General features: G+C 50.9%; 1 protein-coding gene and 1 long non-coding RNA gene across 2 annotated transcripts in view; both read left to right on the top strand.

The window, feature by feature from the left end:
* Positions 1-17,370, top strand: part of LOC146423819 (chromatin remodeling protein SRCAP-like) — a 93,320-nt gene that overhangs the window by 48,837 nt on the left and 27,113 nt on the right. The window contains exons 8-14 of the mRNA XM_085044450.1: positions 3,587-3,661; positions 4,386-4,467; positions 5,564-5,628; positions 6,397-6,484; positions 9,708-9,797; positions 13,177-13,272; positions 15,373-15,677. Of these exons, the coding sequence (XP_084900576.1) occupies positions 3,587-3,661; positions 4,386-4,467; positions 5,564-5,628; positions 6,397-6,484; positions 9,708-9,797; positions 13,177-13,272; positions 15,373-15,677 (801 nt within the window). The remainder of the gene's footprint in view (positions 1-3,586; positions 3,662-4,385; positions 4,468-5,563; positions 5,629-6,396; positions 6,485-9,707; positions 9,798-13,176; positions 13,273-15,372; positions 15,678-17,370) is intronic.
* Positions 12,044-12,939, top strand: LOC146423820 (uncharacterized). Its single transcript, XR_014847325.1, has 5 exons — positions 12,044-12,166; positions 12,211-12,241; positions 12,276-12,442; positions 12,473-12,544; positions 12,895-12,939. It is a non-coding gene; the product is annotated as an uncharacterized LOC146423820 (long non-coding RNA).

Raw genomic sequence — 17,370 nt, 5'->3', positions numbered from 1 at the left:
ACAGCTGGGGACATTTGGGATACACCTGGGCCCACCTGGGATACTTGGGATATACGTGGGGATACCTGGGATACATTATGATACACCTGGGATACACCTGGGATACATCTAGGCAGACCTGGGGACACCTGGGATACACCTAGAGATACCTGGATACACCTGGGGACAGCTGGGGATAGCTGGGATACGGCTGGAGACACCTGGGGACATTTGGGACACACCTGGGTACAGCTGGATACACCTGGGATATACCTGGGGACATTTGGGATACACCTGGGGACACCTGGGGGGTTGGGAATGATTGATCCTCAATGACCTTTGGTGACCTTAGGGTGACCTTTGGTGACCGTTGATGACCATTGATGACCAGTGGGTGTTTATGGATGACCATTGGGTGACCATGAGTGACTCACAATGACCACTGATGACCATTGGGTGACCATTGGATGACCCGCAATGACTATTGGTGACCATTGGTTTCCCATTGATGACCATTTATGGCCATTGATGACCATTGGGTGACCATTGATGACCATTTATGGCTACTGATGACCATTGGGTGACCATTGATGACCATTGGGTGACCATTGATGACCATTTATGGCCATTGATGACCATTGGGTGACCATTGATGACCATTTATGGCTACTGATGACCATTGGGTGACCATTGATGACCATTGGGTGACCATTGATGACCATTTATGGCCATTGATGACCATTGGGTGACCATTGATGACCATTTATGGCTACTGATGACCATTGGGTGACCATTGATGACCATTGGGTACCCATTGATGACCATTGGGTGACCATTGATGACCATTGGGTACCCATTGATGACCATTGGGTGACCATTGATGACCATTGGGTACCCATTGATGACCATTTATGGCCATTGATGACCATTGGGTTATTGATGACCATTGATGAATCTTGGTGACCATTAATGACCATTGATGACCATTGATGACCACTGATGACTACTAAGTCCCCATTGATGACCATTGATGACTCTCAATGACCATTGATGACCATTGATGACCATTGGTGACCATTGATGACTCTCAATGACCATTGATGACCATTGATGACCATTGGTGACCATTGATGACTCTCAATGACCATTGATGACGCTCGATGACCATTGATGACCATTGATGACCATTGATGACCATTGATGACCACTGATGACCATTGATGACTCTCAATGACCACTGATGACCACTGATGACCATTGATGACTCTCAATGACCATTGATGACCACTGATGACCATTGATGACCATTGATGACCATTGATGACCATTGATGACCATTGATAACTACTGATGACTCCCAATGACCACTGATGACCACTGATGACCATTGATGACTCTCAATGACCATTGATTGATGACCACTGATGACCATTGATGACCATTGATTAGTCCCAATGACCATTGATTGATGACCACTGATGACCACTGATGACTCTCAGTGACCATTGATTGATGACCACTGATGACTCCCAATGACCACTGGTGGCTACTAAGTCCCCACTGATGACCACTGGATGATAGTTGATGACCAACGCTGGCCACGTGTGACCCTCAATGACCCCTGGTGACCCCAGTGACCCCTGGTGACCCCAGTGACCCCTGGTGACCCTAATGACCTCTGGTGACCCCTAATGACCTCTGGTGACCCCAATGACCTCCAAGGATCTCTGATGACCTCTGATGACCCCAATGACCTCTAGTGTCCTCAATGACTTCCAATGACCTCAGATGACCCCTAATGACCTCCACTGACCACAGTGACCTCCAGTGACCCCAATGACCTCCAATGACCCCAGGTGACCCTAGGTGGCCCCAGGTGACCCCAATGACCTCCAATGAGCTCTGACGACCTCGATGACCACCAGTGACCTCCAATGGCCATAGTGACCTTCAATGACCTCTGATGACCCCAGGTGACCCCAATGACCTCCAATGACCATAGTGACCTCCAATGACCATGGTGACCTCCACTGACCTCTGATGGCCCCAGGTGACCCCAATGACCCCAGGTGACCTCCAGTGATCTCTGATGATGTTCAATGGCCACAGTGACCTCTAATCACCTCCAATGACCCCAAGTGACCCCAGTGACCTCAATGACCCCAATGACCTCCAATGGCCATAGTGACCTCCAATGACCCCAGTGATCTCTAATGGCCCCAGGTGACCCCAGGTGACCCCAATGACCATAGTGACCTCCACTGATTTCCAATGACCCCAATGACCTCTGATGACCCCAGGTGACCCCAGTGACTTCAATACCTGAAATGACCATAGTGACCTCCAATGACCATAGTGACCTCTAATGACCCCAATGCCCCCAGCTGACCTCAGGTGACCCCAATGACCCCAGATGACCCCAGGTAACCCAAATGACCTCCACTGACCTCCAATGACCAGAGTGACCTCCAATGACCCTCACTGACCTCCACTGACCCCAGCTGCCCCCAGCTGACCCCAGGTGCCCCAGGTGACCCTAGATGACCCCAGTGATCTCCAATGACCTCCAATTATCTCAATGACCCCAGTGACCATAGTGACTTCCAATGACCCCAATGACCTCCACTGACCCCAGGTGACTCCAATGACCCCAGGTGACCCAAATGGCCTCCAATGACCTTCAGTGACCATAGTGACCTCTAATGACCCTCACTAACCCCAGATGACCACACTGACCTCAGTGACCCCACGTGACCCCAGGTGACCCCACTGGCCCCAGGTGACCCCAATGACCCCTAGTGGCCATAGTGACCTCCAATGACCTTCACTGACATCCAATGACCCCAGGTGACCTCCAATGACCTCCAGTGACCAGAGTGACCTCCAATGACCCTCACTGACATCCACTGACCCCAGGTGACCCCAATGACCTGAGCTGACCCCAGGTGACCCCAATGACCCCAGGTGACCTCCAATGACCTCCAATGACCTCCAGTGACCATAGTGACCTCCAATGACCCTCACTGACATTCGATGACCCCAGGTGACCCCAGATGACCCCAATGATGCAAACGAGTTCCAGTGACCACCAATGACCACCAATGATCCCAGTGACCATGGTGACCTCCAATGACCCTCACTGACCCCAGCTGCCCCCAGGTGTCCCCAGGTGTCCCCAGGTATCCCCAGCTGCCCCCCAGCTGCCCCCAGGTGCCCCCAGGTGACCCCAGGTGTCCCCAGCTGCCCCCCAGGTGCCCCCAGGTGACGCCCAGGTGACCCCAGCTGCCCCCAGGTGCCCCCAGGTGTCCCCAGCTGCCCCCAGGTGCCCCCAGGTGCCCCCAGGTGACCCCAGGTGTCCCCAGGTGTCCCAGGTGACCCCAGGTGTCCCCAGGTGCCCCCAATTGCCCCCGTTGCCCCCCAGGTGCCCCCAGCTGTCCCCAGGTGTCCCCAGGTGCCCCCAGGTAACCCCCAGGTGACCCCAGCTGACCCTCAGCTGCCCCCCAGGTATCCCCAGCTGCCCCCCAGGTATCCCCAGCTGCTCCCCAGCTGTCCCCAGGTGTCCCCAGGTACCCCCAGGTGTCCCCAGGTGACCCCAGGTGTCCCGCAGGTGGTGCAGTTCAAGCAGCAGTCGCGGCTGGAGGAGAAGCGCAAGAAAGCTCTGGACCTGCAGCTGGACTTCATCGTGGGGCAGACGGAGCGATACTCGGACCTGCTGAGCCGCAGCCTCAACGCCCCGCGGCACCTCACCTGTGCAGGTAACACACCTGGTAACACACCTGAGCTCACCTGGGCGGGTAACATTCACCTGGGAAGGTCACCTGTGGGATCTGGGTGGAGATCAGGTGAGTTCAGAGCTACTCGGACCTGCTGAGCCGCAGCCTCAACGCCCCGCGGCCGCTTACCTGTGCAGGTAACTCAGGTAACACACCTGAGCTCACCTGGGACACCTGGGGGGTCTGGGGTGGGGTCAGGTGGGGCAGACGGAGCGCTACTCGGACCTGCTGAGCCGCAGCCTCAACGCCCCGCGGCACCTCACCTGTGCAGGTAACGCACCTGAGCTCACCTGGGACACCTGGGGGATCTGGGGTGGGGTCAGGTGGGGCAGACGGAGCGATACTCGGACCTGCTGAGCCGCAGCCTCAACGCCCCGCGGCCACTCACCTGTGCAGGTAACACAGCTGGTAACACACCTGAGCTCACCTGGGACACTTGGGGTGGGTAATGCTCACCTGGGTGGAGATCAGGTGAGTCTAGAGATACTCGGACCTGCTGAGCCGCAGCCTCAACGCCCCACGGCCGCTCACCTGCCCAGGTAACACACCTGAGCTCACCTGGTGACACACCTGAGCTCACCTGGGCAGGTAACGCTCACCTGGGGGGTCAGGGGACACCGGGGTTGGGGTCAGGTGGGGCAGACGGAGCGCTACTCGGACCTGCTGAGCCGCAGCCTCAACGCCCCGCGGCCCCTCACCTGCCCAGGTAACTCACCTGAGCTCACCTGGTAACACACCTGAGCTCACCTGGGACACCTGGGAGGGTCACCTGAGGGGTCAGGTGGGGCACACAGAGCAATACTCGGACCTGCTGAGCCACAGCCTCAACGCCCCGCGGCCGCTCACCTGTGCAGGTAACTCACCTGAGCTCACCTGGGACACCTGGGAGTGTCACCTGTGGGATTTGGGGTGGATTCAGGTGAGTCTAGAGATACTCGGACCTGCTGAGCCGCAGCCTCAACACCCCGCGGCACCTCACCTGCCCAGGGAACTCACCTGAGCTCACCTGAGCTCACCTGAGCTCACCTGGGGGGTCTGGGGTGGGATCAGGTGAGTTCAGGTGGCGTTTGGGGTACATAGGTGAGTTCAGGTGATACCTGGGTTGGGTCCAGGTGATATCTGGGTTGAGTTCAGGTGAGTTCAAGTCAGTTCAGGTGAGTCCAGGTGAGCTCAGGTGACACCTGGGTTGGGTTCAGGTGAGCTCAGGTGAGTTCAGGTGACACCTGGGATGGGTTCAGGTGATACCTGGCTTGGGTCCAGGTGAGTTCAGGTGAGCTCAGGTGACACCTGGATTGGGTCTGGGTGAGTTCAAGTCAGTTCAGGTGAGTTGAAGTGAGTTCAGGTGACACCTGGGATGGGTTCAGGTGTGTCCAGGTGAGCTCAGGTGAGTTCAAGTCAGTTCAGGTGAGTCCAGGTGAGCTCAGGTGACACCTGGGTTGGGTTCAGGTGAGTCCAGGTGAGCTCAGGTGAGCTCAGGTGAGTTCAGATGACACCTGGGTTGGGTCTAGGTGAGTTCAAGTCAGTTCAGGTGAGTCCAGGTGAGTTCAGGTGACACCTGGGTTGGGTTCAGGTGAGTTCAGGTGAGTGCAGGTGAGCTCAGGTGATACCTGCGTTGAGTTCAGGTGAGTCCAGGTGAGCTCAGGTGACACCTGGGTTGGGTTCAGTTGGGTTCAGGTGAGTTCAGGTGGCATGTGGGGTACCTGGCTGAGCTGAGGTCTCACCTGTAGGAATTCGGGTCTCACCTGTGACCTCCAGGTGTCCCCAGTGTGTCACCTGTGACCTCCAGATGTCCCCAGTGTGTCACCTGTGACCTCCAGGTGTCCCCAGAGCTCCGCCCCGCCCCCTGGGTGACCTGCTGGGCTCCCTGCCCCCCCAGGTAAGTCACCTCACCTGTTCAGGTGAGCTCACCTGGCCGCCCTTCCCCTCACCGGTCTGCCATTCCCCCTCACCTGCCCAGGTGAGCTCACCTGTCCTCCCCTCCCCCTCACCTGTGCAGGTGAACTCACCTGGCTGCCATTCCCTGTCACCTGCCCAGGTGAGCTCACCTGTCCACCATTCCCCCTCACCTGTCCTCCCTTCCCCCTCACCTGGCTGCCATTCCCCCTCACCTGCCCAGGTGAGCTCACCTGGCTGCCATTCCCCCTCACCTGTCCACCGTTCATCTCACCTGTCCACCCTTCCCCCTCCCCTGGGGATTCACCTCACCTGTTCAGCTGAGCTCACCTGTCCTGCCTTTCCTCTCACCTGCCCAGTTGAGCTCACGTGTCCTCCCTTCCCCTTACCTGTCCCAGGTGAGCTCACCTGGCTGCCATTCCCCCTTCACCTGCACAGCTGAGCTCACCTGTCCCAGCTGAGCTCACCTGGCCGATCTTCCCCCTCACCTGGCTGCCCTTCCCCCTCACCTGGGGATTCACCTCACCTGTCCAGGTGAGCTCACCTGGCTGCTGTTCCCCCTCACCTGTCTGCCATTCCACCTCACCTGCCCAGGTGAGCTCACCTGTCTGCCATTACCCCTCACCTGTCCAGGTGAGCTCACCTGTCCACCCTTCCCCCTCACCTGCCCAGCTGAGCTCACCTGTCCTCCCTTCCCCCTCACCTGTCCCAGGTGAGCTCACCTGTCCTCCCCTCCCCCTCACCTGTCCAGGTGCTGCGCAGGGACCGAGGCAGAGCCCCTCCCCCGCCCTGGGGGCCTCGCGAGGAGGACGAGGAGTTTGAGGCTGAGGAGGAGGAAGGTGAGGAGTACCTGGGGACACACCTGGGGGGTGAAATACACACCTGGGGGGTTAAATACACACCTGGGGGGTTAAATACCCACCTGGGACACACCTGGATACACCTGGATACACCTGGGGGGTTAAATACACACCTGGGACACACCTGGGGGGTTAAATACCCACCTGGGACACACCTGGGGGGTTAAATACACACCTGGGACACACCTGGGGGGTTAAATACACACCTGGGCACACCTGGGATACACCTGGGGGGTTAAATACACACCTGGGCACACCTGGGATACACCTGGGGACACCTGGTCACACCTGGGATACACCTGGGATACATTTGGGATCACTTGGGATACATCTGGTCACACCTGGATTCACCTGGATACACCTGGGATACACCTGGCGCACACCTGGGCATACCTGGATACACCTGGATACACACCTGGGATACACCTGGGATATATTGGGACACATTAGGATACACCTGGGCACACCTGGGCTACATTGGGCACACCTGGGGGGTTGAATGCACACCTGAGCTACACCTGGGAGGTTAAATACACACCTGGGGATACCTGGGATACATTGGGTTATACCTGGATCCACTTAGGACACACCTGGGGGTACCTGGGAAGTGAAATACACACCTGGAATATACCTGGGAAGGGATTAAACACACCTGGGATACACCTGGGGGGTTAAATACACACCTGGGATACACCTGGGCACACCTGGGCTACACCTGGGATACACCTGGGGGGTTAAATACACACCTGGGCACACCTGGGCACACCTGGCCCATTGGGTTCCATTTTTTGGCCATTTTTGGCTATTTTTGTTCCAATTTTTGCCCATTTTTGACCATTTCGGTTTCACTTTGGTTCCATTTTGGGGCAATTTTGGCCATTTTGGGGACATTTGGGGCCATTTTGGGCCATTTTTTTACCATTTGGGGACATTTTGGGACATTTTTAGCCATTTTGATCCCATTTTTTCCCCATTTTTCCCAATTTTTCCCATTTTTTCCCATTTCAGTGAATTTTTTCTCATTTTTTCCCGTTTTTTCCCACTTTTTCTTCATTTTGGTGACATTTTTTCCCATTTTTTCCAATTTTTTTCCCATTTTTCCCCATTTCAGTGAATTTTTTTCTCATTTTTTCCTGTTTTTTTGCCTTTTTTTCCCACTTTTTCCCATTTCAATACAATTTTTTCTTTTTTTTGGCCATTTTTTCCCAATTTCAATGCTATTTTTCCCATTTCAGTGAAATTGTTTCCCAATTTTTCCCCATTTTTTCCCATTTTTTTCTCAATTTTTCCCATTTTTCACCCATTTTTCCTCATTTTCCCCCCATTTTTTCCCATTTCGGTTACATTTTTTCTCATTTTTCACCATTTTTTCCCATTTTTTCCCCAATTTTTCCCATTTTTTTTCCAATTTCTTTTTCAAGGCTTTTTTTTTCTATTCCAGTGACATTTTTCCCCAATTTTCTCCCCTTTTTCCCCCATTTTCTCCCCATTTTCCCCATTTTTTCCCATTTTCTTCCATTTTCCCACATTTTCCCCCATTTTTCCCACATTTTTCCCATTTTTTCCCCATTTTTTCCCCATTTTTCCCCATTTTTTCTCAATTTTTCCCCATTATTTTCCCATTTCAGTAACTTCTTTTCCCATTTTCCCCCATTTTTCTCCCCGTTTTCCCTATATTTTTCTCCATTTTTTCCCCTTTTTTTCCATTTTGATGAATTTTTTTTCCCATTTTTTCCCATTTCAATGCAATTTTTTCCCATTGTTTCCCCATTTTTTTCCATTTTTCCCCATTTTTCCCCATATTTTTCCCCATTTCCCCCCATTTTTTTGCATTTTTCCCCATTTTTTGTCATTTTTTTCCCCTTTCAGTGACATTTTTTCCCATTTTTCCTCATTTTCCCCCCATTTCTTTCCCCATTTTTTCCCCATTTTGCCCCATTTTGGTGCCATTTTTTCCCATTTTGGTTATTATTTTCCTATTTTTTCCCCATTTCAGTGACATTTTTTCCCATTTTTTTCCAATTCCAATGCCATTTTTTTCCCATTTCAGCAAAATTTTTTCCCATTTTCCCCAATTTTTCCCCAATTTTTCCCCAATTTTTCCCCATTTTTCCCATTCCAGTGACATTTTTTCCCCATTTTCCCCATATTTTCCCTCATTTTCCCCCATTTTTTCCCCTTTTTTCCCATTTTTCTAGAATTTCAGTTACATTTTTTCTCATTTTTTCCCCATTTTTTGTCATTTTTCCCCATTTTTTCCCCAATTTTTCCCATTTCAGTTTATATTTTTCCCCATTTTTCCCCATTTTTTCCCATTTCTCACTGTTTTCTGCCCGTTTTCCAGCAGAGGATGAGGAGGACACCATTTTTTCCCCATTTTTTTCCCCAATTTTCCCCATTTTTTCCCCATTTTTCCCCATTTTTTCCCAATTTTTCCCCATTTTTTCCCAATTTTTCACCATTTTTTCCCCATTTTTTCCCATTTCAGTTAATATTTTTCCCCAATTTCCCCCATTTCTCCCCATTTTTCCCCATTTTTTCCCCATTTTTCCCCATTTTTCCCATTTCTCACTGTTTTTTCCCCATTTTTCCCCATTTTTTTCCATTTTTTTGCCATTTTTCCCTAATTTTTCCCCATTTTTTCACCTTTTTTTTTCTCATTTTAGTGAATTTTCCCTTTTTTTCCCCATTTTTCCCCATTTTTTCCCCAATTTTTCCCCATTTTTTCCCATTTTTTCCCATTTTTTTCCCATTTTTCCCCATTTCAGTTAATATTTTCCCCATTTTTCCCCAATTTTCCCATTTCTCACTGTTTTCTCCCCATTTTTCCCATTTCTCACTGTTTTCTCCCCATTTTCAGCCGAGGACGAGGAGGACACCATTTTTTCCCCATTTTTCCCCATTTTTTCACCATTTTTTCACCATTTTTTTTCTCATTTCAGTGAATTTTTCCCATTTTTTCCCCATTTTTCTCCATTTTTCCCCATTTTTCCCCATTTTCCCCCATTTTTCCCCAATTTCCCCCATTTCTCACTGTTTTTTCCCCATTTTTTCCCCATTTTTCCCCATTTTTTCCCATTTTTTCCCGTTTTTTCCCCATTTTTCCTCATTTTTTCCCCATTTTTCCCCCATTTTTCTCCATTTTTCCCATTTTTTCCCAATTTTCCCATTTCTCACTGTTTTCTCCCCATTTTCTCCCCAGCCGAGGATGAGGAGGACACCATCGCCGCCCAGGAACGGCTGGAAGGAGATGTTGATCACCAGCAGGAGCTCGACGACCTCGCCAGGGAGGGTGAGAGACCCAAAATCCCCCAAATTCACCCCAAAAATACACCAAAAATATCCAAAAATGGTAAAAAGTTTAAAAAATATACAAAAAAGCCAAAAAAAACCCCAAAAATTGCCATAAAAATAACCAGAAATGTCCCAAAAATGTCCCAAAAATACCCAAAAATCTCCAGGAGGAACTTGATGACGTCACCAGGGAGGTGAGAGACCCAAAATCCCCCAAATTCACCCCAAAAAGATCCCAAAATATCCCAAAAAATAGCAAAAAATTTACAAAAAGCCCCAAAAAAACCCCAAAAATTGCCATAGAAATAATAAAAAATGTCCCAAAAATGTCCCAAAAATGTCCCAAAAATACTCAGGAGGAACTTGATGACGTCATCAGGGAGGCTGAGAGGCCCAAAATCTCCCAAATTCACCCCAAAAATATCCTGAAATATCCCAAAAATTGCAAAAACTTAAAAAAATTTACAAAAAAACCCCCAAAAAAGCCCAAAAATTGCCATAAAAATAACCAAAAATGCCCCAAAAATGCCTCGAAAATACCCAAAAATATCCAGGAGAAAGTTGATGATCTTGCCAGGGAGGCTGAGAGACCCAAAATCCCCCAAATTCACCCCAAAAAAAACCCAAAAATAGTCAAAAGTTGGAAAAAGTTAAAAAAATTTACAAAAAAACCAACAAAAAAACCCCAAAAATTGCCATAGAAATAACCAGAAATGTCCCAAAAATGTCCCAAAAATCTCCAGGAGGAACTTGATGACGTCATCAGGGAGGTGAGAGACCCAAAATCTCTCAAATTCACCCCAAAAATATCCCAAAAATATCCAAAAATGGTAAAAAATGTACAAAAACCCCAAAAAAACCCCAAAAATTGCCATAAGAATAATCAAAAAATGTCCCAAAAATGACCCAAAAATACCCAAAAATCTCCAGGAGGAACTTGATGACGTCACCAGGGAGGGTGAGAGACCCAAAATCTCCCAAATTCACCCCAAAAATATCCCAAAATATCCCACAAAATAGCAACAAATTTACAAAAAGCCCCAAAAAAACCCCAAAAATTGCCATAGAAATGACCAGAAATGTCCCAAAAATGTCCCAAAAATACCCAGAAATCTCCAGGAGGAACTTGATGACATCACCAGGGAGGTGAGAGACCCAAAATCCCCCAAATTCACCCCAAAAATATCCCCAAAAATAGTCAAAAGTTGAAAAAAGTTAAAAAATATGAAAAAAATCCAAAAAAAACCCCAAAAATTGCCATAAAAATAACCAGAAATGTCCCAAAAATGACCCAAAAATGACCCAAAAAAAATGTCCAGGAGGAACTTGATGATGTCACCAGGGAGGCTGAGAGACCCAAAATCTCCCAAATTCACCCCAAAAATATCCTAAAATATCCAGAAATGGTAAAAAATATACAAAAAACCCAAAAAAACCCCAAAAATTGCCATAAGAATAATCAAAAAATGTCCCAAAAATGACCCAAAAATACTCAGGAGGAGCTTGATGACGTCATCAGGGAGGTGGGAGACCCAAAATCTCCCAAATTCACCCCAAAAATATCCTAAAATATCCCAAAAATTGGAAAAAAAGTTTAAAAAAAAATTCAAAAAACCCCAAAAATTGCCATAGAAATAATAAAAAATGTTCCAAAAATGTCCCAAAAATATCCAAAAACGTCCAGGAGGAACGTGATGACGTCATCAGGGAGGCTGAGAGACCCAAAATCTCCCAAATTCACCCCAAAAATATCCTAAAAATATCCAAAAATGGTAAAAAGTTTAAAAAATATACAAAAAACCCCAAAAAAACCCCAAAAATTGCCATAAGAATAATCAAAAAATGTCCCAAAAATGACCCAAAAATGCCTCAAAAATATGCAGGAGAAAGTTGATGACGTCACCAGGGAGGGTGAGAGATCCAAAATCTCCCAAATTCACCCCAAAAATATCCCAAAATATCTAAAAAATAGCAAAAAGTTAAAAAAAATATTCAAAAAACCCCAAAAATTGCCATAGAAATAACCAAAAATGTCCCAAAAATACCGAAAAATATCCAAAAATCTCCAGGAGGAGCTTGATGACGTCACCAGGGAGGTGAGAGACCCAAAATCCCCCAAATTCACCCCAAAAATGTCCTAAAAATACTCAAAAATCACAAAAAATATTAAAAAAAAATCTCAAAAAAACCCAAAAAACCCCAAAAATTGCCATAGAAATAACCAGAAATGTCTCAACACAGGTGTGTCGCTTAGGTGTGTTTCAGGTAGCTCAGGTGTGTCTCTCAGGTGTGCCACTCAGGTGTTCCCAGGTGTTCTCCAGGTAACTCAGGTGTGTCACTCAGGTGTGTTTCAGGTGTGTCACTCAGGTGTATCACTCAGGTAACTCAGGTGTATCACTCAGGTAACTCAGGTGTTCTCCAGGTAGCTCAGGTGTGTTTCAGGTGCGCTCAGGTGTGTCACTCAGGTGTGTTTCAGGTGTTCCCCAGGTGTTTCTAGGTAACTCAGGTGTGTCACTCAGGTGTTCCCAGGTAACTCAGGTGTGTTTCAGGTGTGTCTCAGGTAACTCAGGTAACTCAGGTGTGTTTCTCAGGTGTATCTCAGGTAACTCAGGTGTGTTGCAGGTGCTCTCAGGTAACCCCCAGGTGTGTCTCAAGTGCTCTCAGGTAACTCAGGTGTATCTCAGGTAGCTCAGGTGTGTTGCAGGTGCTCTCAGGTGTATCTCAGGTAACTCAGGTGTGTCTCAGGTGTGTCTCAGGTGTGTCTCAGGTGTGTTTCAGATGCTCTCAGGTAACCCCCAGGTGTGTCTCAGATGTATCTCAGGTAACTGTCAGGTGTATCTCAGGTAGCTCAGGTAACTCAGGTGTATCTCAGGTAACCCTCAGGTGTGTCTTAGGTGTAACCCAGGTAGCTCAGGTGTGTCTCAGGTGTGTCTCAGGTGTATTTCAGGTGCTCTCAGGTAACCCCCAGGTGTGTTCCAGGTATTCTCAGGTAACTCAGGTGTGTCTCAGGTGCAGCTCAGGTGTATCTCAGGTACTCTCAGGTGTATCTCAGGTAACCCCCAGGTGTGTTCCAGCTGCTCTCAGGTGCATCTCAGGTGTATCTCAGGTAACTCAGGTGTATCTCAGGTGCATCTCAGGTGCTCCCAGGTAACTCGTGTGTATCTCAGGTGTATCTCAGGTGCTCTCAGGTAACCCCCAGGTGTGTCCCAGGTGTTCTCAGGTGTATCTCAGGTAACCCCGAGGTGTGTTGCAGGTGTTCCCTAGGTAGCTCAAGTGTATCTCAGGTAACTCAGGTGTGTCTCAGGTGCTCCCAGGTAACTCAGGTGTATCCCAGGTGCATCTCAGGTGCTCTCAGGTAACCCCCAGGTGTGTTTCAGGTGCTCTGCCCATGGAGGAGTTGCTCCAGCGCTACCAAGGAGCTTTCGCTGACTCTGACTGCGACTCTGCGCCGGCGGCCAGCAGCACCCGCTCAGGTGAGTCACCTGTGCTCACCTGGACAGGTAACCCAGCTCACCTTGGCTGGTAACCAGCCTCACCTGGGCAGGTAAACTCACCTGGGCTCAGGTGTGACTGTGACTCTGCACCTGCGGCCAGCAGCACCCGCTCAGGTGAGTCACCTGGGCAGGTAAACACACCTGGGCAGGTAACCCACCTCACCTGGACAGGTGAACTCACCTGGGCAGGTAAACTTACCTGTGTAGGTAAACTCACCTGGGCAGGTAACCAACCTCACTTGGGCAGGTAATCTCACCTGGGCTAACCTGGGGACAGGAAACCCTGCCCAGGTGTGTCTCAGACTCACCCAGGTGTGCCCTGGATCTGCCGAGGTGTGCCTAAAGCTCACCCAGGTGTGTCCCAAACCCACCCAGGTGTGCCATAGACACACCCAGGTGTATCACAGACCCCAAATAGCTCCCCCAGGTGCCCCAAAAACTCCTTTTTCCCCCCAAAAATCCCACCCAGGTGTGTCCCAAACCTACCCAGGTGTGCCATAGACTTACCCAGGTGTATCACAGACCCCAAAAAACTCCCCCAGATGCCTCAAAAACACCTTTATTCCCCCAAAAATCCCACCCAGGTGTGTCACAGGCTCACCCAGGTGTGTCCTACACCTAGCCAGGTGTGTCCCAGACCCCGAAAAACTCCCCCAGGTGCCCCAAAAACTCCTCTTAACCCCCCAGAATCCCACCCAGGTGTGTCCTATACCTGCCCAGGTGAGTCCTGGATCTTTCCAGGTGTATCCCAGACCTGCCCAGGTGTGCCATAGACTCACCCAGGTGTGTCCCAGACCCCAAAAACTCCTTTTATACCCCAAAATTCTCACCCAGCTGTGTCCCAAAGCTGCCCAGGTGTGTCATAGACTCACCCAGGTGTGTCACAGACTCAGCCAGGTGTGTCTCAGACCTGCCCAGGTGTGTCCCAGACCCCAAAAAACTCTCCCAGGTGCCCCAAAAACTCCTTTATTCCCCAAAAATCTCACCCAGGTGTGTCCCAGACCTGCCCAGGTGTGTCCCAGACTCACCCAGGTGTGTCTCAGACCTGCCCAGGTGTGTCCCAGACCCCGAAAAACTCCCCCAGGTGCCCCAAAAACTCCTTTTTTCCCCCAAAATCCCACCCAGGTGTGTCCTACACCTGCCCAGGTGTGCCACAGACTCACCGAGGTGTGTCCCAAACCCACCCAGGTGTGCCATAGACTCACCCAGGTGTGTCCCAGACCCCAAAAACCTCCCCCAGGTGCCCCAAAAACTCCTTTATTCCCCCAAAAATCCCACCCAGGTGTGTCACAGGCTCACCCAGGTGTGTCCTACACCTGCCCAGGTGTGCCATAGACTCACCCAGGTGTGTCCCAGACCTGCCCAGGTGTGTCCCAGACCCCAAAAAACTCCCCCAGGTGCACCAAAAACACCTTTTTTCCCCCCAAAATCCCACCAGGTGTGTCCCAGACCTGCCCAGGTGTGTCCTGGATCTTTCCAGGTGTGTCCCAGACCTGTCCAGGTGTATCACAGACCCCAAAAATCTCCCCCAGGTGCCCCAAAAACTCCTTTATTCCCCCAAAAATCCCACCCAGGTGTGTCCTACACCTGCCCAGGTGTGCCACAGACTCACCCAGGTGTGCCATAGGCTCACCCAGGTGTGTCCCAGGCCTGCCCAGGTGTATCACAGACCCCAAAAAACTCCCCCAGGTGCCCCAAAAACTCCTCTTAACCCCCAAAAATCCCACCCAGGTGTGCCATAGACCCACCCAGGTGTATCACAGACCCCAAAAAACTCCCCCAGGTGCCCCAAAAACTCCTTTATTCCCCCAAAAATCCCACCCAGGTGTGCCATAGACTCACCCAGGTGTGTCCCAAACCCCAAAAAAACTCCCCCAGGTGCCCCAAAAACACGTCTTAACCCCCAAAAATGCCACCCAGGTGTGTCACAGGCTCACCCAGGTGTGTCCCAGACCTGCCCAGGTGTGCCACAGACCCCAAAAATCTCCCCCAGGTGCCCCAAAAACTCAGTTTTTTCCCCCAAAAATCCCCCCCAGGTGTGTCCCAACCCCTCACCTGTCCCTCACCTGTCCCCCCCAGACTCACCTGGCGGCGACAGCGACGACGACGACGACGACGACGACGACGACGACGACGACGACGAGGAGGAGGAGGAGGAGGAGGAGGAGGAGGGGGAGGGGCAGGAGGGCGGGGGAGGGGCGGAGCCGGGCGCGCCAGGTGAGCTCCGCCCGCCCGCCCCGCCCGCCCAGGTGACCCCCGGCGGGGCGCAGCAGGCGGCGGCCGGCGCACCTGCCGGGCCGGGGGAGGCCAAGAAGGAGATCAGCGACATCGCGGCGGCGGCAGAGAGCCTGCAGCCCAAGGGGTACACCTTGGCCACCACACAGGTGAGTCACTGACACACCTGGGCAGGTAAATTACACACCTGGGGAGGGATAAATCACACCTGGGCAGGTAAATGACTCACCTGGGGCAATGGAACACAATGGCGGAGAGTCTGCAGCCCAAGGGGTACACCTTGGCCACCACACAGGTGAGTTGGTGACACACCTGGGCAGGTAAATGACACACCTGGGCAGGTAAATCACACCTGGGGAGGCATAAAACACACCTGGGCAGGTAAATCACACCTGGGTCAATGGAAAAACAATGGCAGAGAGTCTGCAGCCCAAGGGGTACACCTTGGCGACCATACAGGTGAGTTGGTGACACACCTGGACAGGTAAATGACACACCTGGGGAGGGATAAAACACACCTGGATACACCTGGGGTAATGGAACACAATGGGGGAGAGTCTGCAGCCCAAGGGGTACACCTTGGCCACCATACAGGTGAGTTAATGACACACCTGGGCAGGTAAATCACTCACCTGGGGAGGTAAATAACTCACCTGCGGCAATGGAAAAACAATGGGGGAGAGTCTGCAGCCCAAGGGGTACACCTTGGCCACTACACAGGTGAGTTAATGACACACCTGGGCAGGTAAATGACACACCTGGAGAGGAGTAAATCACACCTGGATCCATAGGAACTCACCTGGATCCATAGAGATACACCTTGGCTTAGTGACACACCTGGGCAGGTAAATGACTCACCTGGGCAGGTAAATGACACACCTGGGGCAATGGCGATCAATAGGAACTCACCTGGATCCATAGAGATACACCTTGGCTACCACACAGGTGAGTTAGGGACAGACCTGGGCAGGTAAATGACTCACCTGGGGCAATGGAGATCAATAGGAACTCACCTGGATCCATAGGGATACACCTTGGCTGTCATACAGGTGTGTCAATGACTCACCTGTGCAGGTAAATAACTCACCTGGGCAGGTAAATGACACACCTGGGGTAATGGAGATCAATAGGAACTCACCTGGATCCATAGAGATACACCTTGGCTTAGTGACACACCTGGGCAGGTAAATGACTCACCTGGGGAGGGATAAATCACACCTGGGCAGGTAAATTACTCACCTGGGCAGGTAAATGACTCACCTGGGGCCATGGAGATCAATAGGAGCTCACCTGGATCCATAGAGATACACCTTGGCTACCATACAGGTGAGTCTGACACACCTGGGCAGGTAAATGACACACCTGGGGCAATAGAGATCCATAGGAACTCACCTGGATCCATAGGGATACACCTTGGCCACCATACAGGTGAGTCAATAACTCACCTGGGCAGGTAAATCCCACCTGGGCAGGTAAATCACACACCTGGATGCACAGCAACACACCTGCGATTTATCTGGGACTCACCTGAGCTCACCTGGGCAGGGGATGGAGGGTAGAAGGTACCTGTGATTCACCTGGGCATACCTGAGGCTCACCTGGGACTCACCTGGACAGGTGACAGTGGAGTACGAGAGTACCTGTGACTCACCTGGGGGTACCTGAGCTCACCTGGACAGGTGACAGTGGGGTAGGAGGTACCTGTGGCTCACCTGGGACTCACCTAGGACTCACCTGTGCAGGTGATGGAGGTTAGGGATACCTGTGATTCACCTGTGACTCACCTGGACAGGTGGCAGAGGGGTAGGAGGATACCTGTGACTCACCTGGAGCTACCTGTGA

Source organism: Lichenostomus cassidix, unplaced genomic scaffold (genome assembly GCF_008360975.1).
Source record: "Lichenostomus cassidix isolate B80296 unplaced genomic scaffold, HeHo_3.0 HiC_scaffold_36, whole genome shotgun sequence".
In the NCBI taxonomy this organism is placed as follows: Eukaryota; Metazoa; Chordata; class Aves; order Passeriformes; family Meliphagidae; genus Lichenostomus; species Lichenostomus cassidix.
The sequence above is the reverse complement of the archived record's forward strand: the minus strand, read 5'-3'. Positions and strand labels throughout refer to the sequence as shown.